General features: G+C 46.1%; 1 protein-coding gene across 2 annotated transcripts in view; it reads right to left on the bottom strand.

The window, feature by feature from the left end:
- The window catches only part of ptch1 (patched 1), a 142577-nt gene that overhangs the window by 4922 nt on the left and 114297 nt on the right, over positions 1–23358 (bottom strand). For both annotated transcript variants that reach the window (XM_060931928.1, XM_060931929.1), the window contains exon 20: positions 22910–23052. In XM_060931928.1, the coding sequence (XP_060787911.1) occupies positions 22910–23052 (143 nt within the window). The remainder of the gene's footprint in view (positions 1–22909; positions 23053–23358) is intronic.

The raw sequence follows: 23358 nt of genomic DNA, 5'->3' as shown, positions 1-23358 counted from the left end.
GCAATACGCAAAATTTAAAACAATTTTATGGAACACACACACTTGGGCACCCCCACCCTTCACAACATACTGATAAACAGGAAATAATCATTAAGCTTAAAAACTAGCTTTACCTTCTGCCAGACAAAGTCTCCAAAGAGGGCTAGTCTTTTTAGAGAGCAGGACAGAAAAGCTGGAGACATAATTAGTTGGTTAATTCAAAGGCATGGAAAAAGTGGGTAGAAAAGAGGGAGAGTTTTCTTTTCTTTTTTGAGGGGTGAGCAGAGTACAAGCAAACACAAGCTAAAGCAAAGTGGGAAGGAATGTGGAGTAGAGGACTTGGGAAAGAGATGAATCACAAAGGGACGGGGCCTCTCTCCCTCACTTTAAAAAAGAAGGAGAAAAAAGGAAGAAAGAAAGCAGAAGCAAACAAATGAAATGAAGGGTATAGAATTTAAACAATTTAGTCTAGGAGGAAGAGAGAAGGAAAACTACAAGCCCCTCTTGCTTGGCCTCAAGCTCATATTCACTCTGTGTCTCTCCCTCTACTCTCCCTTTAAGCCGCTGTGAAATTTTCCTGCCTTTCACAATCCCTTGGTCTAATTAAATCTCTGGAGTATCAGGTAAGACCCTCCCCAAACCTCCTCGACAAATCCCCCCTGCCATCTTCCTTCTCTCTCTCTTCATTATAGCTAGCTTTACTTGTCTCTAGGCCAGCAATGCATCTTTTAAAAATACAGCAGCTCAAATTACAGCTACCATCTTTCACCTAATTAAAGAAATGTAGGGACTCATAAGAGGCTTTTTAAAAAGAATTTGAAGACAGGAATTTAGGCCATATCTTCCCCTCCTTCTCTTCCTATCCCCAAGCTTTGGATGTGCTCAGGTGAACGCTTGCCCAGAGCTTCCAAAGCCAACCACTGAGAAATGGGTGACACCATACCAGAGGTGTCACTGGCGTTCAGACATTTGTGTTTAAAACGTGTGTGTGTGTGTGTGTGTGTGTGTAATCTCCTGTCAGTTAATATGCAGCACAGCTGGACCTCAAACTAAACTGACACAGTTCCTCCACCAGGCCTTCACACCTGAACAATGTCCAGCTGCAGCCACACAAGGAGTACTCATTCTCCAGCCCTGCAGCTACAGGTTGAGCATGTCAATGAGATAACGTTATCACTCATAGAAACTGTATTTATGAAAACCTCTTCTCAGAACAGGATAGTTTTTGGTCAAGTACACCAACCAAACGTAAATGAGAAGGAACTTTAGATTCTTTTTTTTTTAAATAAGCAAGAATAAAAATGGCTATAATACCAAAAAGGGGGCGGCACGGTGGTGCAGTGGTTAGCGCTGTCGCCTCACAGCAAGAAGGTCCGGGTTTGAGCCCCATGGCCGGCGAGGGCCTTTCTGTGCAGAGTTTGCATGTTCTCCCCGTGTCCGCGTGGGTTTCCTCCGGGTGCTCCGGTTTCCCCCACAGTCCAAAGACATGCAGGTTACGTTAACTGGTGACTCTAAATTGACCGTAGGTGTGAATGTGAGTGTGAATGGTTGCCTGTGTCTATGTGTCAGCCCTATGATGACCTGGCGACTTGTCCAGGGTGTACCCCGCCTGTCACCCGTAGTCAGCTGGGATAGGCTCCAGCTTGCCTGCGACCCTGTAGAACAGGATAAAGCAGCTAAAGATAATGAGATACCAAAAAGTTCAAACCTTCAAAAAAGAATAGGTCTACTTAATTTGCTCTAGGTAAAATGGAATTAATTTCAACTGAAAACTGTACATTACAGAAAGGCAGAAAATTAACAACTTGAGCTTTGTTAATCTGGTGTAGAAAAGTCAAGTTCTCTCTCTATCTATATACACTACCAGTCAAAAGTTTGAACACCCCTACTCATTCAGAGGTTTTTCTTTATTTTGACTATTTTCTACATTATAGAACAATACTGAAGACATCAAAACTATGATGTAACATATCGAACAAAAAAGTGGAAAAAAAACCCTGCAAAATGTTTCATATTTTAGATTCTTCAAAGTAGTCACCATTTACCTTGATGCTGCTTTGCACACTACTGGCATTATCTTAACCAACTTGATGAGGTAATCACCTGGAATGCTTTTCAATTAACAGTTGTGCCTCATCAAAAGTTAATTAGTGCAATTTCTTGCCTTCTTAATGTGTTTGAGATCAAAGAGTAAATAGTAAACAACTAGAAAAGCACTCCGAGAGCGCAGACCTCTGCCAAGAATCCTTTAAAAAAATCTGGGATCCAGAAGGTGATCTGGATCACCACCAAAATTTAATGGATTGTTACTTGTGCCCAGTCACACCTCTGGAAAAAATTTCAGAGCAATCCGTTCATTACTTTTTCCATCATGTTGCTAACAGACAAACCAACAAACAAACCAACGCTATAGAAAACAACCTCCTTGGCGGAGGTAATACTAATAACTAGAATGCATTTCCGGAGAAAATGCGAAAGTGTGCTTGCTCAGATGCGCCGCCATGGCAACCTGGCAAGAGAGGCGACCGCATACCCACACGACAAGTTTTGTGTCAACACGTGAAAGTTGGCCAAGACACAAGGCGGATTCTCATACGGAGATGACAGGCTGGCAAGGTTCTTTACAGGGACATCCCAGAGCATCACTAACATGAAAATGTAGATGTAATTCTAAAGAGATATGACCCAAAACACGTTTTTGCTCATTGTGGCGCCCCCTAGTGGCCAAATGACACCAAATTTGATGAGGGTACATAAACTGGCACCGAAATTCATCTCAACAAATATGGTCTTGATACGTCAAAGCGTTTCTGAGATATGAGCCAAAATACGTTTTTGCTAATTGTGACGCCCCCCTAGTGGCCAAATGACACCATATTTGATGAGGGTAGTTTGGATGGTGTCCAAAGTCATGTGACTAAATATGGTCTTGATATGTCAAAGTGTTTCCGTGATATGAGCTCACTTCCAGTTTGGTGGCTTCGCCATCGATTTTGATTGGCTGCCACGGGCGAACGCTTCGACGTATGAGAGCGAAACAAATATTACTCATTAGGCATGGACTGGAGATCATGTGTGCCAAGTTTCGTGATGATCGGACAAAACATGCGGCCAGGGTCACTCTACCTTCACTTTGGACAAAATTCAAAATGGCGGAAAATCTAATTAGGCAGAGAATGACATCATATGGTGCGTTGGAATCGTCTAGCTCCAAGGATTCCAACGGCACCAGACTTATGAAAATTGGACATAAGGATCAAAAGTTATGTGCATGTAAGACTGTGATCAGTTGGTGGCGCTAGAGCGTGAGACGTACCAACATGAAACTTGATGAAATCAATCAGGGTCCACTCCTCTATCAGTGTACCAAGTTTCATGACTTTACACCTTACGGTTTGGCCTACAGAAGGAAAAATCTGTTTTTTGCATCGCGCGCCCATTCATTTCAATGGGGAAAAAATTAATCCTTTAAAAAAATCCGGGATCCAGAAGGTGATCCGGATCACCACCAAAATTTAATGGATTGTTACTTGTGCCCAGTCACACCTCTGGAAAAAATTTCAGAGCAATCCGTTCATTACTTTTTCCGTAATGTTGCTAACAGACAAACTAACCAACCAACCAACCAACAAAGACAACAAACCAACGCTACCGAAAACATAACCTCCTTGGCGGAGGTAAAAATAAATAGCCGTATGTGTCTGATCTTCACAACACTTGTTTGTGGAAGTGATACATGGCACAAACAAAGGAGATTCCAGATGAGACCAAGATATAACTTTTTCGTTATGTTCCCCATCACCAAAGTTTGAGTTTGGGGTGTTAAATTCAAGTTTTGCCTGGACCACATAAGCAATTTTGTGAAACCCTGAAGTGCCATGATTGGAGAAAGGAAAACACTGCATTCCAACATAAGAATCTTATCCCATCTATGAAACATGAAAGTGGTAGTATCATGGTTTAGGCCTGTTTTGATGCATCTGGGCCAAGATGACTTGCCATCATTGATGGAACAATGACTTGTGAATTATACAAGCAAATTCTAAAGGAAAGTGTCAGGACATCTGTCCATGAACTGAATCTCAAGAGAAAGTGAGTAATGCAGCAAGACAACGATCCTAAGCAGTCCTGACTTGGGTTGGGCATCGTTTGAATTTTGATCCTGATTAGAATTCTGCTTATTGATTCCCTGTTTCTATTCCGGGGTGTGTGTTTGTGTGTGTGTGAGAAATGTTTAGATCAGGGGTCTCAAACTCAAGTTTTGTCTGGGCCACATCAGCATTTTTGTGAAACCCTGAAGAACTGCAAAAAATAGGTTTTGAAATTAGAATAGGATGTTGGAAAAAACATAAGTAACAGAAATGACAAACGTGTAAGCACTGTTAGGTAATAGCATTTATTATATTAATTATAAAGAAGTGTTTCTTTTAAATTAATACTTTCCTTTGTATAGTAATATTTTATTGGATACCAGCTGCTTTAATAAAAAATTAATTAGCTAATTGGGATATAAAGATTTTTCTTGTGTCTGGTTGTAAGCTACTAGCCAAACACTATAAACACAGATCCATTGAGAATCGGAGAAGGAGCCTGCTTAAAAAAAGTAAATCAGGATTTACACTCACCGGCCTCTTTATTAGGTACACCTATATACCCTGCTGTTTTATGCAGTTATCTAATCAGCCAATCCCTTGACAGCAGCACAATGCATAAAATCATGCAGATGCAAATCAAGAGCTTCAGTTAATGTTCACTTCAAACATCAGAATGGGAAAAATTATGATCTCTGTGACTTTCACTGTGGCATGGGTGTTGGTGCCAGATGGACTGGTTTGAGTATTTCAGAAACTGCTGATCTCCTGGGATTTCACACAACAGTCTCTAGAGTTTACACAGAATGGTGCAAAAAACAAAAAACACTGACTGAGTGACAGTTCTGTGGGTGGAAACGCCTTGTTGATAAGAGAGGTCAGAGGAAAATGGCCAGATTAGTTTGAGCTGCCAGGAAGGATATAACAATTCATATAGTAATCACTCTTTACAACCATGGTGAGCAGAAAAGCATCTCAGCATGCAACAGCAGAAGACCATGTTGGGTTCCTCTCCTGCCAGCCAAGAACAGGAGTCTTAGAATCAAGAACAAGTTCCTATTAAAGTGGTTGGTGAGTGTATAATATATGGTGAAATTTTCCCCTATATTCAGCTGTACTTTAATATTTTTCAATGGAATTGTCAAAGTATTTTATGGCAATGTGATCAGTGTAGAAAGCTTAATAAATATTAAAGTTTGTTTGAGAGTAGATTGTGCCTTAAATGATAAAATAACAAATGGGATAAAAACTGCTTCCGCCCATAAGTTTCATTTAAATCACTTTAAGGTGAGCTCATGCGCACTGTACAATTGCAGTCTCTACACTACAACTCTGCTGGGAATTTTAGATGATGTAAAAATATTGAGCAGTAGTGTTGTACAGGCTGTTTCAGTATTATCCGCCCCACCCCAAGTTCACAAATGAAATGAGGCTGTAGTTTAGATAATAAAACATAACTTCTGACTGTTTACTGTGGTTCATTTTTCAATCTGTTGTCAGAGCTAGCTCGCGTCTAAACAAGCAGACACACTCGTGTTGATGTGTGACGTAATCATGTAGACAGGTCCTGGCAGACAGCTACACATGTTCTTACAGATATGTAGCCTTTGTTTGCAATAATAAAAGGTTGTCGTAGAACCATGTGTCAGAGGGTGCATGGCAGGCAGGGTCAGGGTAGGTGAGTGGCAAAGTCATTACACCTGTTGTCAATTAATGTTGTGTGTGTCTGTTGCAGTGACGGAGGAAAGAAAAGGAGGGAGAGAGCTAAGAGGGGGCAGCTCTCCTGACCAGAGCACTGTGTGTGTGTGTGTGTGTGTGTGTGAGAATGTAAATGTTGAAAAGCAGTAAGGAAAGTATGAAAATAAAGCCTGTGTTGACAGCATTCCCCACAGGTCCGTGCTTCAGTATTTCTCCCATGCTAGAGTCATACTGCAGTGGTGCCGAAACCCGGGATACTGAAGGGAACCACCCCATGGAGTCTTCCCCATTTAAGGACCTCATTCATTCCTTCACTGCTGCCCAACAGAGGCAGCACTGAGTGCTGATCGCCCTCCAAAAGGAGTAGGAACAACGCTTTGAAGCCTTGCTGCTGGCCCAGCAGGAAGAACGCCAGGCATTCCGGCACCTGCTTGTGTCGATGAGGTCCTTGACCGCCACCACTGCGGACCCACCCCATGTCACACTGATGAAGATGGAGCCACACAAAGATACTGAGGCATCCTTGGTGCTTGGTGAGCAAGCAGCCGAGGCATGGGGGTGGCTGGTCGAGCAATGCACGGCACGTCTACTACTGCTGCTGTCTGGAGAGGCCCAGCTCACCATGCAACAGCTCCCCGCCGACAGTCAATGCTGACTTAAAGTGAGCCATCCTTTAAACAAGCCGTTTGTGTTTGGCCAACAGCTCCAGGACGCCTTCTGGCGGTGGCTGAGAGTGGACGACTGAGATGCCGAAGGAATCATCGATGTGGTGGCACTGGAGCAGTTCATCGCATGACTGCCGGAAGGGACAGTGGAGTGGGTCCAGTGCCAGCATACGGCGTTGCTGAATCGAGCTATCTAGTTGGCAGGGGACCATCTGGTGGCGGTTCCAGCAGCATGCGGACATTTTGCCTCCTCTCTCTCTCTCCTTCTTCCCATCTTCCCTCTCTCCATCTCCGCCCCGTTCCCCAACCATGGAGACCGGGGGCCGGCACCCCTGCAGCCAGCTCGCCACACCCTTGGTGTTCCCCTCCCACCTTTCCCCTCTGTCTCTTCTCCCCCCAGGTGAGTGATCCCCATATTGCCGGTGCAGAGGTGAAGCCTGGGCCGGTATGTTGGTGCTATGGGGAACATGGGCATCTCCAGGACCAGTGCTCGGTGATGGAGGTGGGAGCTGTGGTCCGGATCCCCGATGTGCCAGAAACTGCCCTCAATTGGGCCAGAGCGTATCGCATACTGGTGAGTATTCCAGGGGATACATATCACACGCTGGTGGATTCCAGCTGTAATCAGACCTCAATCCACCAAAGCCTGGTGCAAGGTAAGGCATAGGGGAGAGCAGAAGTGGTGAAAGTTTTGTGTGTACACAGGGATGTTCACAAATATCCACTAATGTCCGTCCACATTCCATTTCCGGGGGGAGTATAGAGGCGGCGGTTAACCCGTGCCTCACCCACCCACTGATTCTGGGGACCAATTGGCCTGTGTTTAAAGGTCTCATGGAGCATGTAGTAGTGGGCAGGCCCTGTGGTAAAACGTCACAGGGGGATTCCAGTGTAGCGTTGACTGGGGAAGCTGTCTCAGAGTCATCCACGTCAGTACTGCGTCAGGGCGATACGAGGAGCAGGAAACAGCCCACTCCTCCTCCATCTTTCGGGGATTCCCTCAAGGATTTCCTGTTAGAACAAATGCAAGATGAGACTCTGCGTCATGCCTCTGACCAAGCGAGAGTAATCGATGGTCAACCTGTCCAACCAAATGCGACACCCTCCTTTCCGTACTTTGCAATTAAAGATACGCTATACTGAGTGATGCAGGACGCGCAAATCCATGAACAAATAACCCAGTTATTTATCCCAAAGAGCCGTAGGGAACTTGTATTCCATGCAGCTTAGTTTAATCCGATGGCCGGACACTTAGGTCAGGCTAAAACGCTAGCCTGAATATTGCTGGGTTTCACGTGACGTCACATCCGCCTCATTAGTTATTCAAAACTTTAACTGGTGGTCCACCAAAGCTCAGTTGGCAAAGCATTTGTACGGAGAAGGTGCATTGCTCGCATGAAAAATGCCTTACACTTGCGCTGTTTTAGGTTGTTCGAATCGATCAGACCATGAAACTGATAAAAGTTTCTTCAGGTTTCCCCGTAAACTAATAAAAAAGGGTGAACGAACATAGGATTTCACAAAAAGACATTGAGAAAGGTGGCTTTTGAACCGCTCACTGAAATCAAAGGGAGCCGAGTCGAAGCATGCTTGAGTTTGCAGTGATCACTTCATGAAAGGTTTGTATAGCCCTCTCAGCTATGTCATTAGTGTTTTCCAAGTACTTTTCTTGCTATGTGTTATTTTACGGTACTTTTTTTAGTCACGAAGAGCTAAAGTCCCCAGCTGTTTCTTTGTTTACTCCTCACAAAGTCCACATGCATGAAGATTGCGACAAAATTCTTACCCAGCCATACAATTACAATGTGCCGTGATCACTTCTCCATCTCGTTTAACTAAGATCCAGGTCCTTAAAGGGGTTTCTGATGATTTGTGAATGATTTACCTGAGAGATAAGGGCAAACACAAGTGAGAATCAAGCGAGCTGTTGTTTGTTTACACTTCAACTTGTAGTGCTTCATTGTAAAGAAGCAAATGAAAAGCTTGAAAAAAACCAAACAAACCATACTTACACGGGCAAAAACAATATAGGATTCATTCGACAGCGACTTGATACCGAGGTCCTTTACCCAGACACACATAAAAAAAGTTTTAAGTCTCCATACTCTTCTAAGATTTCATCTGTTTTGCAGTGTAGAAGGATGTCTGCAACACCAGATAGTTTGAGATGTCGGGGAACTCGACTGAAGGGTATTTTTTGAATGACAAATCCTTCTTTTCCAGATTGTAGGGGTCTATTCCATTGCACATAGCAATCTTCTGAATATATCTAAAGCAAACTCTGGCTTCTAGATTAGGCCAAAAAAAATATGTGTGTTTTTCCGGTTACCCGCCCGACCCTAATCTGTACTGCCCGACCCTAAACTTTTTTTTCCCGTTTTTTTCCCAGTCGCGACTTTTACATATAACCCAACCGCGTGAACCGGAAGTTTTTGTCACTCACTGGGAAAATCAGGGCTTTCCACAAGCGCCGGCTGCCGGCCATACAGCCGACTACACAATTAAGTCCAGCCGGCTACTTTAATGACTTATTTTTGTAGCCCACAGGCTCTAAATATTAATTTTCGATTTTAATAAAATTAAATGTTTATCTAACGGACTGACAATAATGTCAAACTGAACCGCACATGCGGTGTGTGCGCGCGCACTCGGCGGAGGCAGTAGTGTGTCGGGGCCGGCGGAGGGAACAGAAGCAGAGATAACGCTTATTTTGTCTTTCACCTAGAGACATGATTCAAACTTTAAAACGGAGACAAAATTCTCCTGTGTGGATCTGGCATTCAACTTTTTTGCTAGGTTCTATACTTTTTGATCAGTCACAGATCAAACACCATGAGCAAATCTGGAGAAATTCAGGCTTTATAATGGGGGTCTATGGCGTTATACACCAGTGGAGTTTAGAGTGTAGGCAGCTTGAGAAAAAAAAGCTCTAACTTTCTTGTTTAAACTGTTTTCTCAGCCACAATTTTCACTCTACACATACAACTTTCTCAAAAGTTGTAGTCACACATTGTGTGAATCAAGACAAGTGTCTCCCTGAGCGATAGGATTTACAGTTTTTGAATGAGAAGCCTGAAAGTGAGGAGAGGACAGCCGCGCTCTCCCATAGACTCACATTATAAACGTGGCAGCGCTTTTACTGCAAAATCAGAAAAGTCACTTGTTTTTAACTCGCTCTAGTGTCCACATTTTTTACACTAGGGACAAAAAAAAATTACATTTATGTGTTCAGGGGAGCCTTGTAGCACTCAATGTGAAAGAATTTTGTGACTAGCTCCTTTCGTTTCCGTGTAAATCAGCGTTGTTTGAGGAGAGGGAACTCTGAGAGAAAAAGCGCTCTTTGCTTGTTATATTGTGTCTTTTCCCTGCACCGTTACCAAGGCGACGAGCTCCACTCAGGGAGCAGAGAGGGGAGGGGCTGCTCTCTCTCTCTCATGGTGTATTGAGCTGTTATATTTACAGAAAAATTAATGTTAAAAGGTGTCTCATGCTGCATCAGATTCATCAGAAGGTGGTAACTCAGGTGACCTGCAAAGAAATTCATTATATTTTGTGAAATTATTCCTGTCTAAATATAGGTTATGGCAGCCATCTTGAAAAAAAAAAGCCTGCCTACCAACCCTAGTTTTTAAACCTACGTAACCGGAAACACACATTTTTTTTTTGGCCTTATGAGCATACTCTGATAAATTATCGCTAGTTGTTTGTACTACTGTAACCCTAGTTATGTAATAGGTGAGAGGCCAAGGACTATGGAAATGGAGATCGGTGCTGCCCTATGCGCCACGTGGCGTGGGAAGGACTTTGATTGATTGATTGATTGTACTACAGCAGCCGTTTAGACCACCAGCTATTTCACTTCTGGTAAAACTGCTAAGAAAAGTCACGTGACTGAAACCCAGCAATTGGCCTGGTTCTATTGGCCAGGGATTCACGGGGATGTCCGTCGGTGGTGTGTGGTGTGCCCCGAATGCCAACTGGTAAATCCAGCAGGTACTTCAAAAGCACCCTTGTACCCTCTCCCTCTAATTGAGACCCCCTTTGAGAAAATTGGCATGGATCTTGTCGGGCCATTAGATTGGTCGGCACGGGGATATCGCTTTATTTTAGTCTGTGGCAGCGGGGGCGTGGTCAAGCGCCGGTCTGTGACAGGAGGGCGGAGTCAGGGAAGGTAAGTGGCAGAATCACTACACCTGACGGCAATTAACCTGTCTTTGTGTGTGTCTTCCCAGTGACAGTGACCGCGCCCTATTTAAGGAGGGAGAGTGAGAGCAGAGGGGCTCTCTCCCCAATCAGACGACTGGAGCATGGCGTGCGTGCGTGCGTGGCTGAGAGAGTGAAAGTTTACTGAAAAGTAAAAATAAAAGGGTTTGTGAAACCTGATCTCTGTCCTGCCGTCCTCTGTGCTCCACCCTTGCTTAGAACCGTTACAGTGGTGTCGAAACCCGGGACCTGGAGCACAGCAGCCTAACAGCCCCATGGAGTCCTCCCCGTTCGCTGAACTGGTCCATGCCCTCGCCACGGCCCAGCAAAGCCAGCACCAGGCGCTACTCACCCTCCGAAAGGAACAAGAACAGCAGTTCGAGGCCCTGGTGTTGGCCCAACAAGAAGATCGAGAGGCGTTCCAGCACCTCCTCGCGTCGGCAGGGTCCACCAGCGCTCCTACCGCGGGCCCGTCTCCCCTCATCGGGCCGTCCTCCAGCGCATGGGGCGCACCCCAGAACAGCAGCGCCAGCGCTTCCGCGCGTTGCGCTTGGAGGAAGTCGGCCGGCCGTTCGCGTTTGGCCAGCAACTCTGGGATGCCTGCTGGCGGTGGCTGAGGGCCAACAACCGTGATGCCGAGGAGATCGTTGATCAGGTGGTGCTGGAGCAGTTCGTCGTGTGCATGCCAGCAGGAACCGTGGAGTGGGTCCAGTGCCACTGCCCGGCGTCGCTGGATCAGGCAGTCGAGCTGGCGGAGGACCATTTGGTGGCTGTCCCGGCAGCAGGACAGCAGATGGCATCTTCTCTTCTCTCCTCTTCTCTCTCCCCCTCCTCCTGTGTCCCGTCCTCGCCCCATTCCCCCACCACGGGGGCCGGCACCACCCCAGCCGGCCAGCCGCACCTGTGGTGCCCTCCCGTTTCTCCCTTCTGTGTCTGTCTCTCCCCCACCTCAGGTGAGTGAGCCCCAGATCACCGGTGTAGAGGGAAAGCCCGGGCCGGTTTGCTGGCGCTGCGGGGAGCCAGGCCACCTTCAACAGCAGTGCACGGTGATGGAAGTGGGCGCGGTGGTTCGGATCCCCGACGTGCAATAGGCCGCCCTCGATCGGGCCGGAGCGTATCGCATACCGGTGAGTATCCAAGGGGATACATATCAGGCGTTGGTGGATTCAGGTTGTAACCAGACCTCAATTCACCAAAGCCTGGTGCAAAACGAGGCATTGGGGGGAGCAAAGGGGGTGAAGGTGTTGTGTGTGCACGGTGACGTTCACAGCTACCCTTTGGTGTCAGTCCACATTTTGTTCCAAGGGGAAAAATTTATAGTGAAGGCGGCGGTTAATCCTCGCCTTACGCACTCTTTAATTTTGGGGACTGATTGGCCGGGATTTCGGGGTTTAATGACACGCTTAGTAAAGAGTGGGTCCTGCCATTTGACAGGGGGAGGTCCCGGTGTCGCTTTGGCGGGAGCAGCTGTCACAGAGCCGTCTACGTCATCTCTGCGTCAGAGTGAGGAGCCGCCGGCTCCTCCTCTCTCTATTGGGGAATCCCTCGCGGATTTCCCATTAGAACAATCGCGAGACGAGACTCTGCGACGTGCGTTTGACCAAGTGAGAGTAATCGATGGTCAAACGCTCCAGCCGAACGCCACCCCGTCCTTCCCCTACTTCGCAATTATGAAGGATAGGTTATACCGAGTGACGCAGGACACTCAAACTAAAGAGCGAGTCACGCAGCTTTTGATTCCGAAGAGCCGCTGGGAATTGGTATTCCAGGCGGCTCACTTTAATCCCATGGCTGGACACTTAGGGCAGGATAAGACACTAGCCTGAATAATGGCCCGATTCTATTGGCCGAGGATTCGCGGCGATGTTCGTAGGTGGTGTACGGCATGCCGCGAATGCCAGTTAGTAAATCCAGCGGCCATTCCAAAAGCGCCTTTGCGCCGTCTCCCATTAATCGAGACCCCGTTTGAGAGAATTGGGATGGATCTCGTCGGGCCATTAGATCGGTCAGCACGAGGGTACCGCTTTATATTAGTTCTGGTGGACTATGCAACGCGATACCCGGAAGCAGTGCCTCTGTGCAATATCTCAGCACGCAGTATTGCAGAGGCACTCTTCTGCGTCATCTCCCGAGTCGGAATCCCGAAAGAGATTCTGACTGATCAAGGCACTACGTTTATGTCACGGACACTGCGCGAACTGTATGGGTTATTGGGGATTAAGCCGATCCGCACCAGTGTGTATCACCCACAAACGGACGGTTTAGTGGAACGGTTCAACTGCACGCTCAAAAATATCATTAAAAAATTCGTAAGTGAGGACACACGTAATTGGGATGAGTGGCTCGAGCCCTTGTTGTTCTCAGTGCGAGAGGTTCCCCAAGCCTCCACAGGGTTCTCCCCGTTCGAATTATTATATGGGCGTAAGCCGCGCGGCATCCTAGACGTGCTGCGGGAAAATTGGGAGGAGGGACCTTCACAAAGCAAGAACGAAATTCAATACATTATGGACCTGCACGCAAAACTCCACACGCTCACCCACTTAACCCAGGAGAATTTGCGGCAGGCCCAGGAACGGCAAGCCCGCCTGTACAACAAGGGTATGCGCCTTAGGGAGTTCACCCAGGGAGATAAAGTACTCGTACTGTTGCCCACTTCGAGCTCCAAATTGATAGCCAAGTGGCAAGGTCCCTTTGAGGTCACACGGCGAGTCGGGGACGTCGACTACGAGGTGAGGCGAACGGACAGGGGTGGGGCGCTACAAATTTACCACCTCAATCTCCTTAAACTCTGAAAGGAGGAGGTCCCCGTGGCGTTGGTGTCGGTGGTTCCGGAGAAGGCGGAGCTGGGGCCGGAGGTCCAAAAAGGGGCATTGACATCACGTACCCCTCCGGTCCCCTGTGGAGACCACCTCTCCCCGACCCAGCTCACGGAGGTCGCCCAGTTGCAGAATGAGTTTTCAGATGTGTTCTCGCCCCTGCCCGGTCGCACTAACCTCATAGAGCACCACATAGAGACGCCCCCGAGGGTAGTAGTGCGTAGCCGCCCTTACAGACTACCCGAACACAAGAAAAAGGTGGTTCGGGAAGAATTTGAGAACATGCTCGAAATGGGCATCGTCGAGGAGTCCCACAGTGACTGGAGCAGCCCGGTGGTCTTGGTACCCAAGGCCGACGGGTCGGTCCGGTTCTGTGTGGACTACAGAAAAGTCAACGCGGTGTCTAAATTCCACGCGTACCCAATGCCTCGTATTGATGAGTTGCTCGATCGACTTGGCACTGCTCGCTTTTATTTGACGCTGGATTTGATGAAGGGATATTGGCAGATCCCCTTGACTCCACTATCCCGAGAAAAAACGGCCTTTGCCACACCGTTTGGTTTACACCAATTCGTCACCCTTCCATTTGGGCTGTTTGGGGCGCCCGCTATGTTTCAGCGGCTGATGGACAGTCCTCCGCCCTCACGCCACTTATCTAGATGACATCATCATCTATAGTAATGACTGGCAGCGGCACCTCGAACATCTGAGGGCCGTCCTTAGGTCGCTGAGGCGAGCGGGGCTCACAGCTAACCCAAAGAAGTGTGCGATTGGGTGGGTGGAAGTACGGTATCTGGGCTTCCACTTGGGCAACGGGCAGGTGCGTCCCCAAATTAATAAGACGGCAGCAATTGCGGCCTGCCCGAGGCCCAAGACCAAAAAGGGGGTGAGACAGTTCCTGGGGCTGGCTGGCTATTACCGTAGGTTTATACCTAATTATTCGGATGTCACCAGCCCGCTGACTGATCTCACTAAAAAGGGGGCACCAGATCCGGTCCAGTGGACGGAGCAGTGCCAGCGGGCTTTTTCGGAGGTAAAGGCTGCACTGTGTGTGGGGCCACTTTTACACTCCCCTGACTTTTCTCTCCCCTTTGTGTTGCAGACCGATGCATCGGACAGAGGGCTGGGGGCAGTTTTGTCCCAGGAGGTGGAGGGGGAGGACCGCCCAGTCCTGTACATCAGCAGGAAGCTGTCAGTGCGTGAGGGGCGCTACAGCACGATAGAGAAAGAGTGTCTGGCGATCAAGTGGGCGGTCCTCGCCCTCCGTTACTACCTGCTGGGGCACCCTTTCACCCTCTGTTCGGACCACGCGCCCCTCCAGTGGCTCCACCGCATGAAAGATGCCAATGCGCGGATCACCCGTTGGTATCTGGCACTCCAACCCTTCAATTTTAAGGTGGTCCACAGGCCGGGGGCACAGATGGTAGTGGCGGACTTCCTCTCCCATCGGGGGGGGGGGGGGGGGGGGGGGGGGGGGGGGGGAGTTGGCTGCGGGCCGGACGGCCGCCCGGCCTGAGTCGGGTGGTGGGGGTATGTGGCAGCGGGGGCGTGGTCAAGCGCCGGTCTGTGACAGGAGGGCGGAGTTAGGGAAGGTAAGTGGCAGAATCACTACACCTGACAGCAATTAACCTGTGTTTGTGTGTGTCTTCCCAGTGACCACGCCCTATTTAAGGAGGGAGAGTGAGAGCAGAGGGGCTCTCTCCCCAATCAGACGACTGGAGTGTGTGCGTGCGTGTGTGGCTGAGAGAGTGAAAGTTTACTGAAAAGTAAAAATAAAAGGGTTTGTGAAACCTGATCTCTGTCCTGCCGTCCTCTGTGCTCCACCCTTGCTTAGAACTGTTACATAGTCTTAATGGATTATGCAACGCGATATACGGAAGCAGTCCCGCTGCACAACATTTCCACACGTGATGTGGCAGAGGTGCTGTTTAAAATGATCTCCCAAGTCAGGATTCCCAAAGAAATCCTGACTAAGGCACTATTATTTATGTCACGTACACTTTGTGAGATTTATGAGTTATTGGGGAGTAAATCCATCTGTACCAGCGTCTATCACCCACAAACAGATGGCTTGGTAGAACAGTTCAATTAAACACTTAAGAATTTAATTCGGACGTTTGTAAGCAAAGATGCATGTAATTGGGATAAATGGCTCGAGCCCCTGTTATTCGTAGTACAAAAGGTCCCACAAGCCTCCACAATATTCTCCACATTCAAATTATTATATGGGAGTAAGCCTCACAGCATATTGGACATACTGCAGGAAAATTGGGAGGAAGGACCTTCAACTAGCAAAAACAAAATTCAGTACGTTCTTGACCTTCATGCAAAGCTCCACACACTCACTTGACCCAGGAGAATTTATGGCAGGCACAAGAACATCAAGGTGGCATGGTGGTGTAGTGGTTAGCACTGTCGCCTCACAGCAAGAAGATTCTGGATTCGACCCCAGTGGCCAACGGGGGCCTTTCTGTGTGGAGTTTGTATGTTCTCCCTGTGTCTGCGTGGGTTTACTCTGGGTGCTTCAGTTTCCTCCACAGTCCAAAGACATGCAGGTTAGGTTAATTGATGGCTCTAAATTGACTGTAGGTGTGAATCCGAGTGTGAATGATTGTTTGTCTCTATGTGTCAGCCCTGCGATGATTTGGCAACTTGTCCAGGGTGTACCCTGCCTCTTGCCCATTGTCAGCTGGGATAGGCTCCAGCTTGCCCACGACCCTGCTCAGGATAAGCGGTTATGGACAATGTCTAAAACAAGAATGCCAAACCCGGCTGTAAAACAGGGGCGCATGCCTTAGAGAGTTTACACCGGGAGATAAAGTACTCATATTATTGCCCACTTTGAGCTCAAAATTGATCGTCAAGTGGCAAGGGCCCTTTGAGGTAACACGGCGAATCGGGGACGTCGACTATGAGGTGAGGTGAACGGACAGGGGCATGGCGCTACAAATATACCACCTCAACCTGTTAAAACATTGGAACGAGGGGGTCCCCGTGCCGCTGGCATTGGTACTTCCGGAGAGGACAGAGCTGGGGCCGGAGGTAAAAACAAAAGTAACCATTCAAGCCACTCCGGTCCCCTGTGGAGACCACTTCTTATCGGCCCAACTCATGGAGGTTACCAGGTCGCAAGTGGAATTTTCCAACGTGTTCTCACCCCTCCCCAGCCGCACTCACCTCACAGAACACCACATTGAGATGCCCCCAGGGGTGGTGGTACATAGCCACCCATACTGCTTGCACAAACACAAAAAAATGGTGGTTAGGGACAAACTCAAGGCCATGCTCGAAATGGGAATAATCAAGGAGTCCCACAGTGACTGGAGCAGCCCGATGGTCCTGGTCCCCAAGACCGACAGGTCGGTCCGGTTCCGTGTGGACTATAGAAAAGCCAATGTGGTGTCTAAATTTGACATGTACCCAATGCCTTCCATTAATGAGTTGCTCAACCAATTAGGCGCTCCTCGCTTTTATTCTACACTGGATTTGGCAAAGGGATATTGACAGATCCCCTTGACTCCTCTATCCTGAGAGAAAATGACCTTTTCCACACCACTAGGCTTACACCAATTCATCACGCTTCCTTTTGGGTTATTTGGTGCTCCCACTACATTCCAGCGGCTCATGGAAAAAATCCTCTGCCCCCATGCCACGGCCTACTTAGACGATATCATTATATATAGCAATAATTGGCCGTGGCACCTAGAACACCTTAGGACCGTCCTGGAGTCGCTGAGGTGTGTAGGCCTCACGGCTCACCCGAAAAAGTGTGTGATTGGGCGGGTGGAAGCATAGTATCTGGGTTTCCACTTCAGTCATGGGCAGGTGCATCCCCAAGTTGACAAGACTGCAGCAACTGCAGACGGCTCCCCGGCCTGACTTGGGTGGTGGGGGGGATGTGCTAGCGGGGACATAGCACAGTTTGTGAATGGAGGGCGGGGTCAGGGAAGGTGAGTGTCAGTCATTACATCTGTTGTCAATTAATGTTGTGTGTGTCTGTTGCAGTGATGGAGGGAGACAGAGAACGGGGGCAGCTCTCCCGACCAGAGCACCTGTGTGTGTGTGTGTGTGTGTGTGTGTAAGTAAATTCTGAAAAGCAGTAAGGAAAGTACAAAAATAAAGCCTGTGTTGACACCATTCCCCACCTGTCCATGCTTCAGTATTCCTCCCACCCTAGAGTCATACTACAAACCGAAACTCTATTTTATTTTTACGGGTACATGGTACCTTGCATTTTGAATTTGGTTCTGATTTGAAACCAAGTTCTGGTTCCTGAGAAATGTTGTGCAAGCAGTTCAAGTGAGGAAACCCACCAACATCCCAGAGCTGAAGCTGTTCTGTACAGAGAATTGGGTTACAATTTCTCCAAGCCAACATGCAGGACTGATCAACAGTTACCAGAAACCTTTATTTGCAGTTATTGCTGCACAAGGGGGCCACACCAGATACTGAAAGCAATGGTTCATATACTTTTGCCACTCACTGATATATAATACTGGATGATTTTCCTCAATAAATAAATGACCAAGTATAATATTTTTTTCTCCTTTGTTTAATTGGGTTCTCTTTATCTACTTTTAGGACTTGGGTGAAAATCTGATGTTTTAAGTCATATTTATGTCGAAATATCAAAAGATCCAAATGGATCACTAACTTTCAAGCACCACTGTATACATAAAATGATAATAGCCAAATAGCTAGCTTTCATCAAACTCTACTATCGAGATAGCTCTAACATATATTATCTTTTGGAGCAGAAATATCCTATCAAATGTGCAAATGTTCTGATCAGCATGCGAATGTTGCTTCAACAATCTCTTGGGCTTTGTAACACAAATGTTGTGCCACTATGGAAATCCTGCTTATGTCAGCACATTTAGGTATGTTTAGCAAATAATGTCACCATACTAGCAGTCTTGTGTTCCTTGTTTTTTCATGGCTATGAGGTCTGCAAGGCCGTAGGGTGTCCAATTTCTTAGCTTGGGCTTCAAAATGGTGCTCACAAGCACCCTCTGTGTGTCGTTCCTGCTCTGTTTGGCGAAGACAGATTCAGCAGCATCTCTTAAGAGCATGACAAGATGGGTATAGTAATGTTAAACAACAATGATGAAAAATATATTCAAATAAAGTCTTATTATTTTAACTGTTATTTGTTAATTATTAGAGTAACAAAAACAAACCCTGTTTAAAAAAATCACAACAGGTGCTTGTTCTTATACTCTTGCACCTTCGATCACATCACTAAATGGTTAACTTGGAGGAGGATCACAGGGCCTAGAGCACTATTTGGAACAGGCCCTTAGACTTGTGCACCTGTGTTGGTGTAATGGTGACTGCACCCACCACTATGAAAAACAAACCGACTGACTTGTCCAAATGTGAAGATCCAAAGGTCTGAATTATGGAGGATTTTACTGAGTCAGTAGCTCTTGACTGAATGCAAAGTTTGAGGAAAGTGATTTTTCCACAGATGAGTGATATTGCCAGAGATGGAGACAAACAACAAAAGACCTTTTCAGTGATGAACTGCACAGTCCATTTTAACAAACCACATGCCAAAGTGCAACTGAACTGTGCGTTTCGAACAGCAGTCGAGAGCCGTACCTCCCCAATGAAAACGACTGAGCACATACCTTGCCGAGCTACACGTCTCAACTGTTTAGACTCAAAACATTCAAAGCCCTGACAGAGGAAAGTCAGGGAAACATTTATTTCTGCAAGGCTAGAAAAATACAGAACCCACTGTTTTTACTTTGGATTTTTTTTTCATTATTGTCAGGAGCAGTGCCTGTGTGTGGTGTGGTGTGGTGTGGTGTGTGTGTGTAAAGAGGAGGTTGTTTGGTGAAAAAACAGTGGCTATTTTTCAATGGGAGCTTGTGAGTCACTTTGGCCCCAGTGTGGTCTACTGATAGGGATGAGTGTGTGTGTGTGTGTGTGTGTGCGCGTGCGTGTGCGCGTGCGTGTGTGAGAGAGAGAGAGAGTGCAAGAGAGAGAGGCAGCAGTAAACAATAAAATGGAATTGAATCACAAAGCATTTATGCTCAAATGTTACTTTAAATGCTCTAAAATAGAGATAAAATGGGGGAAGCCATGGCCTAAAGGTTAGAGAAGCAGCTTTGGAACCAAAAGGTTGCTAGTTCAGTTCCCTGGACCAGCAGGAATGGCTGAAGTGCCCCTGAGCAAGGCACCTAACCCCCAGCTGCTCCCTGGGCTGCCCACTGCTGTGGCAATGTCAGGGTTCTGTTGTACATCGCTTGAGATAAGAGTGTCTGCTAAATACATCTAATGCAATGTAAGGTAAAATGACAGACTAAACTTAAACCTGGCATAATTCCCACCTATAATGAACTTTAAATGCCCACTGGCTTATTGGTTGTGGATATCTCAAAGCCAAAAATTTAATTTGTTTACTTATCTGCAATCTATAACTTGCATTGTTATTTTAGTAATAATTAAATTTTTTAGCAATCACATGAAAATCAATAACAGCCTATTTGTCCAGGTTATAAAAATGATCAATTTTACCAAATGGTAATATATGGAACAGTAGTCCTAAACGAACAATGCAGCAAATGACACAAGACAGAAAGATGCATGCTTATGCAAAGAGCTAGTGCATTTCCATATCAGCTAGGAATTACTGAAAAAGTAAAAAAAAAAAAAAAAGCCTCTTCGCCTCAGACAGCAAGCAGTCTATTCTTAGCAGCAGTATTTTAAAGGGGACATATTATGAAAAACTCACTTTTTCAGTGCTTGTGCACATATATTTGGGTATCTGGAGTGCCTACCAACCCACAAACTCTGGAATAAGACAACCCAGTCAGTTTTTGTTCTGCCTATTTCAGAAAACAAGTGCTTCAACAATGCCTTCAGATTTGGTTCCCTTTTTTATGTCACAAGTGGAGCTCATTAGAATTATGCTGCCTCCTCATCTGAGTATCTCCACTCATGGCTTGAGAACTGACTCTGTGAATGAATATTCATAGAAGTGATATGTTATTGGCTGGCAGAAGAGGGGGTGGGGTGAGCAGTGGCAATTCTTATTTAAAGGAACAGGCCCAAAAATCTGTTTTGAACAGGGCTGTTTGGACAGGTTGAGAAGGAGCCGTGGTGCTTTATACTTGTGGTATTTTGACAAAAGCATATTATGAACATTGAATTAAGACCTCAGGGAACTGTGCCAATTTGTGGAAAAGGAGTATACAGGGAGTGCAGAATTATTAGGCAAGTTGTATTTTTGAGGATTAGTTTTATTATTGAAAAACAACTATGTTCTTGATGAACCCAAAAGACTCATAAATATCAAAGCTGAGTATTTTTGGAAGTTGGAGTAGGGCTTTCTTAGTTTTAGCTATCTTAGGAGGATATCTGTGTGTGCAGGTGACTATAACTGTGCATAATTATTAGGCAACTTAACAAAAAGCAAACATATACCCATTTCACTCATTTATTTTCACCAGGGAAACCAATATAACAACTCAACATTCACTAATATACATTGCTGGCATTAAAAAAAAAACAAAAAACAAATCAGTGACTAATATAGCCGCCTTTCTTTACAAGGACACTCAAAAGCCTGCCATCCATGGATTCGGTCAGTGTTTTGATCTGTTTGCGATCAACATTGCGTGCAGCAGCAACCACAGCCTCCCAGACACTGTTCAGAGATGTGTACTGTTTCCCCTCCTTGTAGATCTCACATTTGATGAGGGACCACAGGTTTTCTATGGGGTTCAGATCAGGTGAACAAGGAGGCCACGTCATTAATCTTTCTTCCTTTAGACCCTTTCTGGCCAGCCATGCTGTGGAGTACTTGGATGCGTGTGATGGAGCATTGTCCTGCATGAAAATCATGTTTTTCTTGAAGGATGCTGACTTCTTCCTGTACCACTGCTTGAAGAAGGTGTCTTCCAAAAACTGACAATAGGACTGGGAGTTGAGCTTGACGCCATCCTCAACCCGAAAAGGTCCCACAAGCTCATCTTTGATGATACCAGCCCATACCAGTACCCCACCTCCACCTTGCTGGCGTCTGAGTCGGACTGGAGCTCTCTGCCCTTTGCTGATCCAACCACGAGCCCATCCATCTGGTCCATCAAGACTCACTCTCATTTCATCTGTCCATAAGACCTTAGAAAAATCAGTCTTGTGATACTTCTTGGCCCAGTCTTGACGTTTCGTCTTGTGTGTCTTGTTCAGTGGTGGTCGTTTTTCAGCCTTTGTTACCTTGGCCGTGTCCCTGAGTATTGCATACCTTGTGCTTTTTGACACTCCAGTGATGTTGCAGCTCTGAAATATGGCAAAACTGGTGGCGAGTGGCATCTTGGCAGCTTCACGCTTGACTTTCCTCAGTTCACAGGCAGTTAGTTTGCGCCTTTTTTTTTTCAACGCGCTTCTTGCGACCCTGTTGACTACTTTGAATGAAGCGCTTGATTGTTCGATGGTCACGCTTCAAAAGCTGGGCAATTTTAAGAGTGCTCCATCCCTTTGCAATATATGTCACTATTTTTGACTTTTCTGAGTCCGTCAAATCCCTCTTCTGACCCATTTTGCCAAAGGAAAGGAAGTTGCCTAATAATTTTGCACACCTGATATAGGGTGTTGATGTCATTAGACCACACCCCTTTTTATTACAGAGATGCACATCACCTGGTATGCTTAATTGGTAGGAGGCTTTCAAGCCTATGCAGCTTGGAGTAGGCCAACATGCATAGAGAGGGTAATGTGGTCAACATACTCATTTGCCTAATAATTCTGCACTCCCTGTAATAGGTCACCTTTAACTTATGTTTTTGTCCAAGGTAAAAAGTTATAATTAGGCTTGTGCAATATAATAATTTATTTATCTCTACAAGATATTATACTGCCATGGTATCCATTGCTGTTTACTTTGATTATATCTCAATACCAACCTTTATACATTTTCCGTAGGAGCTCTGTAGTTTAATACTGGAGTATGTTAAGTGAACTGTCACTCAAAAAAATGCTAAAAGCACTCTGAAAATGATAAAAAAAATTTCAAACAAATTAAATACACTTACAATGAGGTATCAAATAATGTTATTAGTGATAATTAGACAGTTATGAAATATACTAGGGATCTGCTTTTTGCCCTCTTGCGTCAGTCCTGAAATGGTGGAATCGCAATTTTATAAATTGGTAAATGATGAGCAGGGGAAAATGAATATTGCACAAGCCTAGTTATAATAATCCATGAAGTTACAATAGACTTTTAAACATGAGGGGAAAAAACAATGGAGTGGAGAACCCTTATGTTCTGTTCACTGGCTGTTCTGTTGGATCAACGCATCTCTTTTGGTATTACAGACATGAGTCATTGGTCATTTTGACCGCAACTTGGGTTATCTTGAGTTGAACACAAGATAAGGGTTTAGATAAATGAACTGGTTCATACTTGATTCATAATCATGGCTTGTGTGTGTCCATGTGTCCTTACTTGACTATGAAGTCAAACTCGGATCCTGCCAGCATGAGTACTCCAAGCAGAGTAGAGAAGGCTCCGTCCAGAACAGGGGCAAACATGTGCTCCAGGGCCAGCACCGCCCGCTTATTTCTGTCCCCTATTGCAGTTAGGAAGGCCTGTATGGAGCACTGGGAGGTTAGAACACAACATCTGCACTTACAGTGCCCTCCAGATTTACACTTTTATTGAAAATGAGCAAAATCTGGTAACGAAAAGAATAACATATTTAATGTGTGATAATTTAAGCTCAAACATACAGAAGAGTATAATGGCACTGAGTCTCTTCCATTACAGCCTCTAACAAGGCTGGAGACACATAAGAGAATATTGGGCCACACCTTCAAAACATTTTAAGTGCCTACATACAGTATTCTTATGTTTATGCATGTGGACTTCCCTTTTCAGTTCAGATCACAGCTTTA

Source organism: Neoarius graeffei, chromosome 10 (assembly GCF_027579695.1).
Source record: "Neoarius graeffei isolate fNeoGra1 chromosome 10, fNeoGra1.pri, whole genome shotgun sequence".
Lineage (NCBI taxonomy): Eukaryota > Metazoa > Chordata > Actinopteri > Siluriformes > Ariidae > Neoarius > Neoarius graeffei.
Note: the sequence above shows the minus strand (reverse complement) of the source record. Positions and strands in the feature narration are given on the sequence as shown.